At 38.4% G+C, this 15,594-nt stretch overlaps 2 protein-coding genes across 3 annotated transcripts; one reads left to right on the top strand and one right to left on the bottom strand.

Moving 5' to 3' along the window:
• Nucleotides 1–740: 740 nt before the first annotated feature.
• LOC121252394 (uncharacterized mitochondrial protein AtMg00860-like) lies at nt 741–1,268 on the top strand. Its single transcript, XM_041152002.1, has one exon. The coding sequence runs from the start codon at nt 741–743 to the stop codon at nt 1,266–1,268; it is 528 nt and encodes a 175-aa protein (XP_041007936.1).
• Nucleotides 1,269–6,710: 5,442 nt separating this feature from the next.
• LOC121252044 (AT-hook motif nuclear-localized protein 6-like) lies at nt 6,711–15,075 on the bottom strand. Of its 2 annotated transcripts, none has more exons than XM_041151509.1 (5): nt 14,218–15,075; nt 12,369–12,451; nt 11,800–11,931; nt 8,850–9,011; nt 6,711–7,352 (listed from the first exon to the last, which is right to left on the bottom strand). In XM_041151509.1, the coding sequence occupies exons 1-5, from the start codon at nt 14,564–14,566 to the stop codon at nt 7,137–7,139; spliced, it is 942 nt and encodes a 313-aa protein (XP_041007443.1). In that variant the 5' UTR covers nt 14,567–15,075; the 3' UTR covers nt 6,711–7,136. The 2 variants fall into 2 exon arrangements, with proteins under 2 accessions (XP_041007443.1, XP_041007444.1); XM_041151510.1 differs by having other exon boundaries at nt 12,369–12,436; nt 14,218–15,052.
• Between the last annotated feature and the right edge of the window lie 519 nt (nt 15,076–15,594).

The following is a 15,594-nucleotide window of genomic DNA, read 5'->3' as shown; positions in this document are numbered from 1 at the left end:
TTGGTTACAAGATTTGGGAACTGTTCTTTGGGATTTCTAGAAATTAACAATGCAATTTTTGGTGAAGAGAAAAAAGGTACAGTTACAAGGGTTGGCAACCACCAAATGGATAGAAGAAGGGCCTTTAAACAAGTCTAATAGGCTGGAAAAGAGGGGATATTAGTACATGTTATGGAGGGTGAAAAAATCCAGATTGGTGAACAAAAAGAACAAATTCCAGCAACCATTCAAACACTACTCAAACAGTACCCAGAAGTGTTCATTGAACCTAAAGGCCTACCCCCCACTCGTACTCATGACCATTCCATCAACCTCATACCCGACACCAAATCCATTTCTATGCGGCCTTACTGTTACCCTTATTTTCAAAAAGACGAGATTGAGAAAATAGTGTAGGAGTTATTGCAGTTGGGAGTTATAAGACCCAACCAAAGTCCTTATTCCTCCCCCATTTTATTAGTAAGAAAGGCGGATGGGTCATGGAGATTGTGTGTAGACTATCGGGGCCTTAACACAGCTACGGTGAAGGACAAATTCTCCATTCCAGTTGTGGAAGAGCTGATGGACGAGTTGCATGGATCTAAGGTTTTTTCTAAGTTGGATCTCTGATCCGTTACCACCAAATTAGAGTTAACCCCTCAGACATTCACAAAACAGCCTTTAGGACCCATGAGGGTCACTATGAATTTTTAGTTATGCCATTTCGGCTAACTAATGCCCCTTCCACTTTTCAAAGCCTCATGAATGAAGTGTTCAAATCCCATTTGAGGAAATTTATACTGGTTTTCTTCGACGATATACTGATTTATAGTAAATCTGAAATTGACCATTTGAGACATGTGCAAGTGGCTCTTGAAACACTAAGAGAGCATAAGCTATATGCTAAACTCTCTAAATGCAAGTTCTGGTGTAGGGAGATAGCATATTTGGGGCACTTAATCTCTGCTCAAGGAGTGCGGACAGATATTGAAAAACTACAGGCCATGAAGGATTGGCCCCTTCCTGGATCTATTAAAGCCTTACGGGGTTTTTTGGAGCTGACCGGGTATTATCGACGGTTCATCAAGGACTATGGGGGAATTGCAGGTCCGCTGACCAGAATGCTAAGGAAGGGTAGTTTCCAATGGAGCGAAGAAGCAAAAAAGGCTTTTCATGACTTGAAGGAAAGTCGTCTCTTGCCCCTGGTACTCGCGTTGCCAGATTTTACAGCACCCTTTACCATAAAGTGTGATGCATTGGGTACAACCATAGGAGCTGTTTTGATGTAGCAAGGGAGGCCCATAGCATATTTCAGCCAAGCCCTCAAAGGAAGAACCCTACATCTATCCACCTATGAGAAAGAGCTTTTCGCATTGGTGTCGGCTGTAGTAAAATGGAGACCTTACTTATTGGGTGGGACCTTTAAGGTTAAAACCGACCAGCAAAGCCTTAAACACCTCCTCGATCAAAGGGTAGGAACCCCAATGCAACATAAATTGATTTCTAAGCTGCTGGGTTACGATTTCGTGGTGGAGTACAGAAAGTGGCCGAGAATCGAGCAGCTAATGCTCTATCTAGGAGGAACCAGGTTGGAGAGGAGACTTTGATGTTGATTTCATTTCCAACAGTAGATTGGCTGGAGGATCTTAAGGTTGCCTACACTGTTGACCCAAAGGTACAAGCTTTAATCTCACTCTTCAAGGATAGTAAATTAGGCTCTGAATACACTATAAGGTCAGATTTGTTACTATACAAGCAAAGCCTGTATATTCCTCAAAATACCCAGTTCAAGGCTAGGTTATTGGAGTCGGGCCACAGCAGCCCTTGGGGGGGTCATTTGGGTTTTGACAAGACCATTCAAAGAGTGAGAAGGGATTTTTTTTGTCCAAGCCTTAAGAGTGATGTTAAGCAGTTTATAAGAGGGTGTGACCTCTGTCAAAGGGTTAAGTCCTCCAATACCCTCCCTGGTGGGCTGTTACATCCCCTTCTCATACGCACTCAACCTTGGACCCACATCACTATGGACTTCGTGGAAAGTCTCCCTAACTCGAAGGGATTTAACAACTTGTGGGTGGTGGTTGACAGACTCACTAAGTACAGCCACATAACCCTCCTCAAACACCCATACACAGCACAAGACATAGCCAACTTGTTCCTTAAACACATACTCAAGCTACATGGCCTCCCTCTGTCAATAGTCTTAGATAGAGACCGGACCTTCACTAGCAATTTTTGGCAAGAGTTATTTAATCTACAGGGGGTCTAAATGGCACTAAGTACATCATATCACCCTCAAATTGATGGGCAAACAGAGGCTGTAAACAAGACCCTCGAAAATTTTCTAAGGTGCTTCTTTGGGGACAGACCAAAGGACTGGGTATCTTGGATACCACTAGCAGAGTGGTGGTACAAATCTACTCCACATTCATCAACCAAACTATCCCCTTTGAAGCCCTATAAGGCTACCCCCATCCCCGATGGTTAGAATATATACCTGGCACGGCTAGAGTAGTCGCAGTTGAAGACCGCCTCTAGAACCGAGACAAGGTTGCTCGATTACTCCAACAGAATCTGCAAAAAGCCCAGGAATGGATGAAAAAATACGTTGATCTAAGAAGAAAAGAAAGGGAGTTCTTTGAAAGTGAATGGGTGTACCTCAGACTTCAACCGTATAGACAATCTACGATGGCTCTCCGTCACAGCAATAAATTAGCACCGAAATTCTTTGGACCATTTAAGATGATACAAAGGATAGGGAAAGTAGCCTACCGTTTGGATCTTCCATCCTTTACCCGGATTCATCCTACCTTTCACGTATCCCTATTAAAAAAAATGGGAGCTTCCACCACTGTAGTTCCTGATCTACCACCCTTAGATGAAGAAGAGGCTCTAAGACCCGAGCCTGAGGAGGTCTTGGTCGTCGCATGGTAAAATCGGGAAATGGGGCTAAGGCAGAAATCTTAGTACGTTGGCACAGACAGGGAGCAAATGAAGCCACTTGGGAAGGGTATTCAAAACTTAAGGAAGATTTCCCCCACCTTGTGGACAAGGTTTTTGAAGGGGGAAGGAGATGTAACAGGTCACGACATCTAGGGTTTGCACGAGACTCTAATGTGAAGAGGGAAGAAGTATCGAGAACTTGGGGACTTCGGTCATGTACTTGGTAAAGACTAGTCAAACTGAAGGAAAAGTGTTGATTGCATGGACTGGGTCAAGTTATTGGGCTCGGGGGCTTACTCTGTTAAGCGATTTGTTTTCATATATTGTGTGGGCCGGAAGAGTGTTTCCAAATGGGCCAATTATGTTTGTAAGGTCTATTACGTTAGAAGAGTCCGAACTGGCTCTTGGTAGCCATTTACTTTGTTTGCTTTAATTGCTGCATTTCCGTATATTGGCCTTTATGGCCCTGCTATTTTGTTTTTATTGTTTCCGTTAGAGTCTTGACAGCATATATGCTGGCCAGTGTCCTTTGATTGAGGCATTCTGAATGACAATTGCAAAACTCGTCATTTGTTCTACTTTTTCTCTATCTCTCATTTTCTATATTCTGGAGGAGCTCCCCCTCGAAGAGAGCAAAAGAAACCCTAGCTAGCTAGGAAATTATTTGGAGTGTTACATTTCTCTACAACGAGAATTAATTGCTTTTCCCATACTCAACTTGGCTGTCCTTTTTGGCTCCCCGATCTCTCAATCTTGACAGCATCCTCGTCTCTGAAGCTTCGGTTTCTGCCACTGTTTATGGTCTATGCACAAATAGCGGCGTTAAAGATGGACTTATACGACTCTTAATTTCTCAGCTAGCCTTGGGCTTCCTGATAGACTTTTTTTCCTAAGTTTGATTTTTTTTTTTTAAGTCTGTCTTTGACTTTGACACCGCTATTTGAGCACTGGCTAAAAACGATGGCAGAAAGCGAAGCTAGCTATGGGAACGGGGATGAGAAAATAAATAAGATGGTGAAGTTGCCATATAAATAGCATGAAACCTACACAGCGTCTGAGCTATGGCAACACACGAAAGACCTCAAGGACCAATACATTGAAGTTGCAGAAAATGGAACATCGATGATCTTCATGACCCTCCTGATCACATATGTCCAACACCCAACTTATCCATAAGCGGTAAATCTGTCTTCTCCATCTCTCCTCTTCTTGTCAAACACATGCATAATTCAAACTAAAAACATTAGCATTGGATTATATAAATGCAAATTTTGATATAAATGCAAATGCAAAATTTGCATAATATAACATGATTTTACATTTGGCTATTCCACTTAAAACTTATTTTCACATTGGATTATCTATCTATTAGTTAAAATAATGATAAAATATTATAAATTTAATAATATTTTTTTTCAAATTTTTTGTTCTATTAATTTTTTTTCTAAATTAAGAGTTACATGAAAATATTAATATTATACAATATGAAACTTGGATAAAGATGCAGATGGGTTTGGATTTGTCTAGCATTACTGTTTTAATAACTTGATAAATATATATTTTTTTAGAAAAGTGATAATGCAAAGGAATAGGTTAATAACAGATCGAATAAAGTATAATATATCATTATCTTTTTTTCGACTGGGCCACGTGTTAGATTTTCCTATGGTTTTTGGCATTTGCATACACACTTGGTCAGACATTCTATAGCTTCGCTCTCCGCATTCGAGAGAGAGACTATGGAAAGAGTGAGAAAATATTTTTTAATCAATTTGATCTAGCTATAATGACCACCAAATATAACCATTAATTCTAAAATATTGTAGCTAAAAGTCATATATTTTAGATTTGCATTACTACTCACTCCCCAAACTACTCTTTCATGGCCAAACTACTTAATATTCAATATCAATTCACATTTTTCTAAAAGATGTTCAATATCAATCCACATCTCTTTCATGACCAAACTACTGACTTCTATTTTTCTATGCCGTATTCTTCTTCAATATCTTTTTGTTTGTTGAAATGTCTTTGTTTTTCGTAGTTCTTAAGGTTATTTTTTGCTTTTCCTGAGTGTTAACGTCGTGTTTCGTACGCCTTTGGGTCAGGTTCCAGCAACTCGGGTTTTGAGTTTTTCACCTGCTCACTTAATAAAACACGGAGAGTGGGGGGCCTTTGTGGAGGTTGAGGAGTCTTTGATTCTAAAGTCAGTATATCTCCTTAGTAGTTTCTGCATGAGTTTTGAGGAATCAGAGAGAATTCTTTGTACCTGGAGGTTGGTTTTTATATTAGGTTTCTAAGTGGGGACAACTCGTACCTGACTTGGGGGAGCCCATGTCCCTTCAACTGTTCGCTTAATCAGAATTCTTTAATGTGGTGTGACTTTTGGGACATCGTCATTAATGCGACGTAGAGTCCGGGGAGTTGCATCATTAATGCAGCATGGCTCCCTGACTCACTCGCCCTGCAGACGTTCTTTATTAAACTTTTTCATGCCTACTGTTAGAAGATTAAGGGTTCCTCATATTTTCCGTCCACCTACCTGCACAGGTTCTCGAGAGTAGGGTGTCATCAAAGAGGTATCAGGGCAGTCAGTCTCATCTGCCCTTACAGTCCGCTTTTCCACGCGTGGGTTGTTTCGTGTGTGGGTTTTGCTCATGGGTTGAGTAATCTGCAGAGGCCCACTGACTCATTTTAGAGAAGGGTCGTTGGGCTTGGCTGGGCTTGGTCGAGCTCTCTGACGTACTTCCCCAGTAGTTGTTTGTGGGCTTGCTATATTGGCCAATGGGAGGGAAAACTCCCTTACACTGAGTTTCGTAGTTTTAAGCGAAAGGAACGTCACTTGTGTCGTGGCTTCTAATGGCCACAGCACAGGCGATCGACTCTGATCGCTGGTACCAATGATAACCCTTTCCCATCGGAGTTTTGCTTTCTATTGATCAATGGCGTGAGTCTATCTTTTGCTATCAAATAGGATGTAAATTTTTATTTGCTTTTTGTATCAGAACATAAAATTGGAATTTTATTTCCAATGCCGTTTTGGAATTTAAGGGCGTTTCTTTTGCTTTCCCATCTTTTTAACAGAAGCGCAATAGACGTTTAGGTCATGTCATTATCGTTCGTGTGTTTAAAAAAAAAAAAAAAACTAGTTTTGTACCTAATTCCAAACCTTTTATTTATTTCTTAGGGTACATTTGGTTACAAAATATCTCTTAACTCATCTCAACTCATCATTACAATTTTTTCAAATTCTAACACAAAATATAATAAACAATTCAACTTTTTTAAATCTCAAAATAATAATAATATTAAAAAATAATATTCTAACAATATTTTATCATTTCCACTCAATTCAACTCAACTCACTTCAACATCTAAACGCAACCTTAATCTTTCCTTATTTTCCTTTAAACTCCTAGAAAAACGAGAAAGAAGAGGGTTTTGGACATCAAGTCTAAAGTCATGAATGGATAGGTAGACAATAAACAGACTAATTATTGGTAAATCAGTAAGTTGTCTCTACCAAGCAGGCTCCACCGTCTTGGGGCGTTTCCCTTTGAAATTTGAATAACTAGTCGATTCAAATTCAAAACTCTACCACAGTTCCACATCCTTATAATGGCCATGCAGGAGAAGCTTCTATCACTGCAGGGGTTTCGCGCAAATGCGTTTGTGTTAAAAGCAGAATACCCTTTAATGCGGAAATTCTGCAGAACTTGTTGCCCAAAACTGATATAATATTTCAACCCAACACAATTAACTTTTATCAAATACAGATCGCTGAAAAACACAACAAAATTCAATCACAGAAACAAAGAACTAAATCAGAAAAATACAATGAGATACCAGGTTTCATACATATAAATGTTACACCAATGAATAGACAACACCAGCAAATACATTATGAAGAAAGTACATCATGACAACAGAAACATGATAGGCCTAATCATTAGAAGTTCTACCTAATACCTATAGAGAGAGTAGACTTGTGGGGGTTAAAACCAACATTACATCGAATCCTAGTTTGTACTTTGTTCTCAGCAAATGGCTACCAAATTTATACCGGTGTCAAACAAATTTGAGTGAGCCTAAATGTTGTAGGGTTCAGGAAAAAAATCAAGACAATTAGGGTACAAGGAGTGAACATGATCAACAAGAAACCTTGCAAATCACTCAGCTGGGGCTTTGGCGTAGAAGTCGTGTCATCAGCCAAGCTCCTAAAGCCCTGAATGTGGGTTAAGAGAAGCTGAATTGTCTCCATGAAAGGCAGTAGAAGACGTGAGAACGGGCCTTTCTCTCCCATAGACTCCGTTTGTTTCTTCAGTAGAGAGAAGATTGGCATGAATAGGGGTCATAGTTGATGTAGACTCAATTCTCTGCTTCTTGGGCTTCTGTTCTTGCTGGTGCCCTGGTAGAAAACTGCCCACAATAACCTGATGCATTTAGACAGTACGTAAGAATAAAAAACACGGCTTTGCTATGTTTGGTTGTCAAAGTCATCTCAACTCAATTATTGATGGAACTCAATATTTTTTCAACTTCCCATAAAAAAGTTAAACTCATCTAAACCTACTTCATTCATTCAAATACATATTTTAACTTATTTACATTAAGAGGATGCTTGAGGAATTAGATGAGATGAGAATTTTGTGAATAGTAGTGAGATAGTTTGTGAATAGTAGTGAGATAGTTTGAGTTAAATATTTTTTGGATTTTGAGAAATGAGAGAAGAAGTTGAATAAAAAATATTATAAAATTAAAATATTGTTAGAATATAAATTTTTAATATTATTTTTATTTTGAGATTTAAAAAATTTGAATTGTTTTTTATTTTTTGTTTAAAAGTTTAGAAAAGTTGTAATGATTAGTTTGAAAAAATTGTAATGATTAATTTGAAGGTGTTTGTGTTTGAGTGATATTTGAGAATGAGATTAGTTGAGATGATAATTATTACCAAACATCCCCAAAACACATCTCAATGGAACCCACATTCATAGATCAACTCAGATCAATTGAGATCACCTAAACATCCAAATGCATCCTTCAATACTTTTTTTAAAATTTTTTTTAAGGGGTTGGGGGTATGGGAAAAGTATTTCATATCCACAATAGGTGCCCTCCCCCGAAACTCTTTGAAATAAACTCTCTACTGAGCATCCTCCATGTTGAATCCGCCATAAGGAGGGAGAAGCTCCTACCTTCCTCCCTTCCCCTTCTCTTCTACTCTGCTATCTCTTCTCACCACTCTCTCTCTCTCTCTCTAATTTTATTCTTCTCATTTTCAGTGGGAGTTTTGAAGGTAGATCTACCACTGCCCTTCCCTCTCTGCCACCTATGCGCCTCAACCAACCTGATCTACTATGAGTTGCTTGCCAACCAGCCATTCAACAGATGTGAGAGGATCACTCACAGCCCCATCATACGTCCAGATCTCCCTTCAAGAGTCCATTCTGACGTCCTTAATAAAAGTTGGAGTGGTTCTCTCTTTTCTTTAACCAAGGGTGGGGGAAAGATGATTTCTATCGACCACCTCATTGCAATCCTTGTTAATGCACCCTCTTTCACTATAGATCTCATCTGCAGCAGACAATTATCAGCAGTCCAATTTTCAGACAACTTCATAAATTGCCATCAAGATGGAACTCTTCTTGGCCTTTTCATCAAGAAATTATAGCACCAGAGCATTTTGGATCCAATTCCCGTTTAGTGTTTATTTCTTGAACTGTTTTGACTGGATTCGGGTATTTGTTAGCATCCCACACCTGCTCCTTTTGTAGTTTTATTTTCTATTAATACCCTGTTATCTTGCTCAAAAAAGGAAAAGTAAACATAGCTACCTACATACATATGTACTATGTACATGCATGTACAGGCATGAGTGACAAATTCATAAGTTGTCATAGGGCCACATAAAAAAGAAACAATTGTACCTGCACAGGGCCAGCAGCCACTAATAAACCAGCAAGTCCTCCCCCAACCACTCGACCATCTGGTCCAGCCAAAGAGACGCTCATCCCACCAGATCTACTTTTTGTCCCTCCATTCTCAGTAGGCATAAATGATCCAGACAAAGAAAGTATCTCAAATCGACCCTGTAAAAATAACCAGAAAAGGTTGATGGTGTGATGAGATAGGATACGATAACAATCTCTAATCGACTAATCCAGCCGCCATTGCATGTGAACATGAGACCTCCACCTTCAAAAGGAGGAAAGTGAAATACCACACATTGCTGTTGATAAGCCAAAGTAAAAAGTGAAGGGCAGGGGTGGAATAATGACTTGAGTACTGTGTCCAGTCTTTTGATCAACAACAAACTTAGGCTTAGGCATGCAACTCAGTTCGCCCAGAGATAGCAGTAGCTTAAGTCAACAGGGGGAATATACAAGTCTTTCAGTTGAAGAATATCTCAAGGTGGAGCTTATCCTTGTTATTGTTCTCACATATCATATATATAACAAGCATAAATACCATCTTCATGAAAAGGAAAATTTTGCCCAAAAAAAAAAAAAAATCCGAAGTGAATTGCCTAGATTACATGAAACAAAAAGCCTTTAGGCAGTCGCAATCTTCTTTATACAAAAGATATTGTTCAAATCCGACCTTAATGAGCTGGAGCAGAAGTAGAGAATGGCTAAGTTGGAGAGAGAGAGAGATATTTTCTCATTTTTGGAAGAGAGCGGGAAAGACTTTATAAGCCGGGTCTAGAAATTTAATAACTTCCAATGCAGCCCCCCCTAAATTAAACCAGGCCAGCATATAAAATGCACTTGTGGCCAGGGGTGGAACTAGAATATATAACTTTAGGGTGGGGGCAGAGACATAAAAATGATCTTTTTTATGGGGGCAAAATTAGTTTTCATAAAGCCTATCTTATAAAAAAGATCTTTTAATTTTTAGGGTTTTTTTGGAATTTGGGGAAGCCAACACAGTTCCACCCCCTGCTTGTGGCCTTTGGATAAGCGAGCTCAATGAATGATCAGTGTCTTTTAAATGAGTTCTAAACCTTATCCAAAAAAAAAAAAAAAAAAAAATTCTAAACCAAAGATTATCAGGGATTATCAGATAAACCACCGATAGACAAAAAGGATCATCAGATAAACCATTTCCAATCATATCTTAATAGTTCACAAGATTGGGATATACATGGAAAACCCTTCCGGACTACGATTTTGCTTTACTACAGAAAGTCAATTCATAATTTTCCCATAAACCCATGGAGACAAACTGCATGGTGAATATGACTATATTGAGTTGATAATAGTCACAAGAGCAGCATAGGTTTGGCAACTCTTTCCCCATATCCACGTCAACCAAGTCTTGAAGTAGTACATTTTTAAACCCAACCAATAAACAAAATTTGACCCATGAGCTGTGATCGAGATAACTTGAAGAGCATCCCCATGGTTGAATGACATAAGAAGACAAGGGTGAGAGTACCAACAATGTCTAATTTGCATCAAATTTGAAGGAGATTACAGGTGAGGATAAGTACATGTCTAAGAAACGCGGTTTTATCAATGGGGATTGGTGCTTTTTGTGCAAGAAAGATAGAGAATCAGTGGATCATCTTTTGTTAGATTGTGAAGTGGCCTGGTGTTTATGGAATGAGATCCCTAATCGGACTGGGGTGGCATGGGTTATGCCTGGAAGAGTTACAGACATATTTAAGTGCTGGACAATTATTAGGGGAAATGTCCACATTGCTGCTGTGTGGAGAATGATCCCTCATTGCATTATGTGGTGTTTATGGATAGAGAGAAACAAAAGGTGCTTTGAAGACAGGGATCTTTGGATGAGCTGAAGAGATTTTTTTTATATTACTTTACTCTCTTCGGCTTTGGCCATTACCTGTAATGTGGACAATTTTGATGATTTGCTTGCATCTCTCACTAGTGCTTAGTGGTAATTAGGCATATTCGATATATACTCCCTGTATACTTGGGCTATGCCTTTTCCTATCAATAAGATTTTACTTTTACTTCAAAAGAAAAAAAGGCTCTCATCTATCTACTTAGGTGGATTTAGAGGGAAAGGAATGACCGAAGTTTTGAAGGATCGGGAGCGCTCTTTGGAAGAATCTAAGAACTTTTTTCTTGAAGACTTTATTTATGCAGGCCATTGTTATAGATTTTAATGGTCTCAATTTTCTTGGTTTCCTTGTACCCGTTTCTAGTTCCTAACTAGAAGTATTCTCTTGTATACTTAGCCTATGCCTGTTTCGATATTAATAAATTATATCTACATACAATATATTTATTTAATAAATATTTATATAAAAATTTAAAAAATTAGGGGAGGCAGAGTGGGGGGTGGGGCGGGACGGGGCAGGGCCCCGCTGGGGTCAGCCCACCCCCGCCCCCGCTGGGTATTCTCCCTGCGGGGGGCAGTGCGGGGTAGCCCATCTACCCCTTCGGGGGCGGAGTGGACGGGGGGACCCCTAGCAACTAGATACTCTTTAATTACATATTGAAACTGTAGCAGTGAGGTATACATAAGATGGTCTTGGGTTTGGCTTTTAACTGTGTTTAGTTCTAAACGAGACAGTACATGCCATGATTATCACAAAGCCACGACTTGTGCATATGGTGGCACGCAAATTACACATGGCACATAAATGACACATCCAGTTCACAATCTAAGTGCCAAACATTATGAAAGTCATGCCAAGTGGCTTAAATATATCAATAATGTGGTGCTCATGCACATCAACAAAAATACAGTAGTCATGGAAAAACACTGAAATTCAAGATCTAAGGCTACGTCAGCATTCACAAAATAGGTGCTCGAATGGAGCTGCATATAAAAGCATCCATTAGTACTATAAACGTTGCATACAACTCATACCAAATCACTTGGAAGTTGGATATAGGACCATACCTCATATGTTAAAGTACCCCCAAGAGAAGTAGGTTGCCGAAGTGTAACATTTGAAATTGTACCATTTGCAGAAAGAATACATATAGCACGGGATTCTTGTTGGGAGAAGGACATAACCTTCATTGTAACATCCTGTAACAACCAGAAGGAATATAAGAAACGTAGAGAAGTCCAAGATAAATTAACACTAAATACTTGCAAAGTAGCAGACGAAGTCACCATAAAAATATTTCAAATAAGGAATTATCAATCATCTTACTTCTAGCGTGCACGCGCGCGCGCGCACACACACACACAAAAGCGATTTCACAAGCTTGATGTCATAAATTTTTGTAAGTATTTTGTAACAGTGTTGGCAACGGTTTCTACATAAGCTATATATCCATGTGTCTAGGAATAAGAAACTTTATGCCATTCATAAGACCTCCCATTTCAAACATGCTAGCTGGCACAAAACAATAGTTAGAACCACAGTCCAACAAATCCCTAATGATGAAATCAATCATTGGAAATTGGAAATTTAGTGACCAACACCAGGTTTCATTTCACATATATTTGTCAGGGCATACCTCACCAGCATTAACAGTGATCACATGGGGAGTAAAATTTGCACCAACAGAGTATGCAATTCTCTCACCTACAATACAAAATGCTGAAAAAAAATCAGTAAAACCACAATGGATCTCTCATTTTACTATTAATATACATCTTAGCTCTTCAGATCTGGATCATTATTCACATAAAAAAAATCTAAAAATAGCAGCTGACCAAATTATGTTTCCATTTTTACTCATCAAAAATTACTTCTTCACTTTCATTTCCAATTTGATTAAAAAGCAAATGAGCATCTCATTTAGTTATCAATCTGATGAAGCAATTTGATTAACAAACAAATGAGTCTCCCATTTAGTTATCAATCCGATGAAGTTGGCAAAATGATAGGATCACAATTTAAGAAGTCTAACGAATGGAACACAGTATAAGATATAAGTAAGCCTGGATAAATGTTTCACAAACTAATCCAATGAAAAATTGAAAATGACAAGACCAGCCACAAATAAGCTAGGAAAAAATAAAGATAAAAAAGATTTAATATTTCCTACCTCTCTCTTTCCTAATCATTCAGCTGGCTATAGTTGGTACTTCTATACTTCATGACAGAAAAATTTTGAAAATTTTCTTTTGGTAAATAAGAATGGTTTTGAAATTGACCGTCATTTGTCAAAGATTTTCTACCTAGTCCCATCAATTCTAGTTCCCAGTTGAAATACCCACTAGGATATTATGATAGCTTCTAAGAAGAATCTGGTCCAGATAACATGTGCATGATAAAGCTCATGATTAATAAGAAGTTTAGAATTGTTCACTTAATTTTGTGGGGTATACTGGTCATTTTACAAATAGTAGTCTCCATTTCAATTAGTTATGGCTTTCAAATCAGTTTTACCTTTAAACTCAAGTTAGTACTTTGAATTAACCCTTTCAAGAAGCGAATTTCAGAACGCACTGATTTTTCCTTTTGATAAGGACTAGGCCAGAAATTATATTAATTGTTTACAGTTGAATTATAACCCCATCTTTGAAGTATGGTTCAGAAAAGGCAAATTATATATTGCAATTATTCAAAAATAAATCTTTCCCATTCGTCATCTTTTCCGCCAACTGCTACGTGGCAATCCCATATTATTTCCCAAAATTTAATCTTTGTCTGGGATTTTCTTCAATCCCCTCTTCCTTCGTATTCCAGACAAGTTAGTGTGATTTTTCATACATCTTGTAATTGAGTCAGTGGGTCATTAAAATTTGATTACTAAGTGAAGACCAGTTCAATCTCGGTCACATTGGCTAAGTACTGGAATTCACCCATTCAACAGCCTGGAAGCTTGTTTTCTCACCTATGCTATCTTCCCCTCAGAAAAGGCAAGAACTGTAATATTCTAGTCAAAGGATAAAACTTCCCTTGTTTTACGGCAACCCAACAAAACCCAACCCCTCTTACCGCTAACATTAATTCCAGATCTGACGGGGAATCTGAGATGAGGGTCCACTCGCAGACGCCAAATTTAAAACATATCCTCCTAAATTCCACACAGCACAACTCGATTCCAATCCGACTATCAATCATTCACCACAAAACCAAAACACTAGCCACTGGCGTTGATTTTCCACTTGATGTTGATCAAGGGTGACTAACAACCTTGTCACGGAATTTCAGACAGCTATGCCTCTTTCCGACCAACTACCAAGTAACCATCACAACAGATCATGATCTCAAATGTAACAGTAAAAACAAAGCCAACAGTTTCTAGAATTCAAGTTTCTTTTTTTTTTTCTTCTATTGTTTTTTTTTTTAAATTCATGATTCTTAAAAACGAAAATAATAACATTCAAATAGCGAGAACATGAACCGTTAATTACCTGAGCTTTGATACTCGTGCTTATGCGACTTCTTGACGGATTCGATGGGCCTCCCCCTACCCCGTTTCCAAGCTGAGAACTCCCCGGTAAGTGGTATCGAGGATGAAATCGGCATTGGAGACAATGCCTGCGATACGGCACCGTCGGGACCATACTTCCTTGGCCTGCCCCTCTTCTTCTTCATTCTCGTACCGGGCGTCGCCACACTCACCGGCGAGGCAGCCGTAACCGCCATTGTGGGCCCCCCTAATTGGGTCGGATTTTCGGTCCCTGGGCCTATCCGGTAGCTCTCTGGGACCTCATCAACTTTCACGCCAACCCCAGAACCAGAGCTCTCTTTCTCCTCCATAGATATATAATAATTAAAAACAATAAACAAACCCAGAAACCTCCCAAAAGCTTAAAGCCCTAAAAACCTTAAACACACCGAAGCCTACCCATTAAAGACTCAAACTTTCCTAACTTAAAGAACCAAAAATGGGAAAACGAATGCATGAACTTCGGTCTTTTAAAAACCTTCTCAAAAACCTAAAACCCTCATTCGAGTGCAAAGAGATCAAAGTCCAAGACTACAGTTTCCACTGCTGGGTTTGCTCTATGTGATAGACACAGCTCTGTAGCTTAATTCTCCACCATTGCAAAGAATGCAGAGGAATTCAACCGTGGCGCCGAATTTCACAAAAAGATTGCCAGAATTACAGGGAAAAATCCCAACTTGAAGAACAAAAATTCTTGAAAAGTGATGGTTGAATTTAAGAGTTTTGCAGGCAAAAAGAGGAGAAATAAATAAAGTTGAAAATGAAAAATTAAACATATTAAATTAAATATGTAATTTAACACTGAGAATTTAATTAATAATTATTATTTTAATTGCAAAATTCAAAGTATAAATTTTGGTTAAGAAAATGGTTCACGTCCGTCTTGAATATATACAAAAGAATGATTTAAATAATTTGGGAAGATTTTTTTTTTTAATTTTAAATATGAAATTCTCAATTATATATTTAAAGCTTAAAAAAGAAATATTTCAAAGCTGTAAAGCTAACGTTATAGCCATTGCATTTCTCCACCTACTGACAACTTCATTGTCTTTCAGTTAAATTAAAGTTTGACTAGAGAAATTTAACTTGGAGCTAAATACCCACTCCTTTTGAGGAATCTACAGCTAATGCCACAGTAACTACATGATCTTCACTTCTTTTTTTCCTTCCTTTTCTTTCTTAAACAAAGAAATTTATTTTTGTTCCAAGAGGATCACCTGCACCCATCATTCATTTTTTCAATTATAAAATAATTCAGATATTAGTGTCCCAAAACAACTGAACTGCATGGACGAGGTTAATGCATCTCTCTCTCTCTCTCTCGACGCGACCAAGT

This window comes from Juglans microcarpa x Juglans regia, chromosome 2S (assembly GCF_004785595.1).
Source record: "Juglans microcarpa x Juglans regia isolate MS1-56 chromosome 2S, Jm3101_v1.0, whole genome shotgun sequence".
Lineage (NCBI taxonomy): Eukaryota > Viridiplantae > Streptophyta > Magnoliopsida > Fagales > Juglandaceae > Juglans > Juglans microcarpa x Juglans regia.
This window is presented reverse-complemented; position numbering and strand designations above follow the sequence as displayed.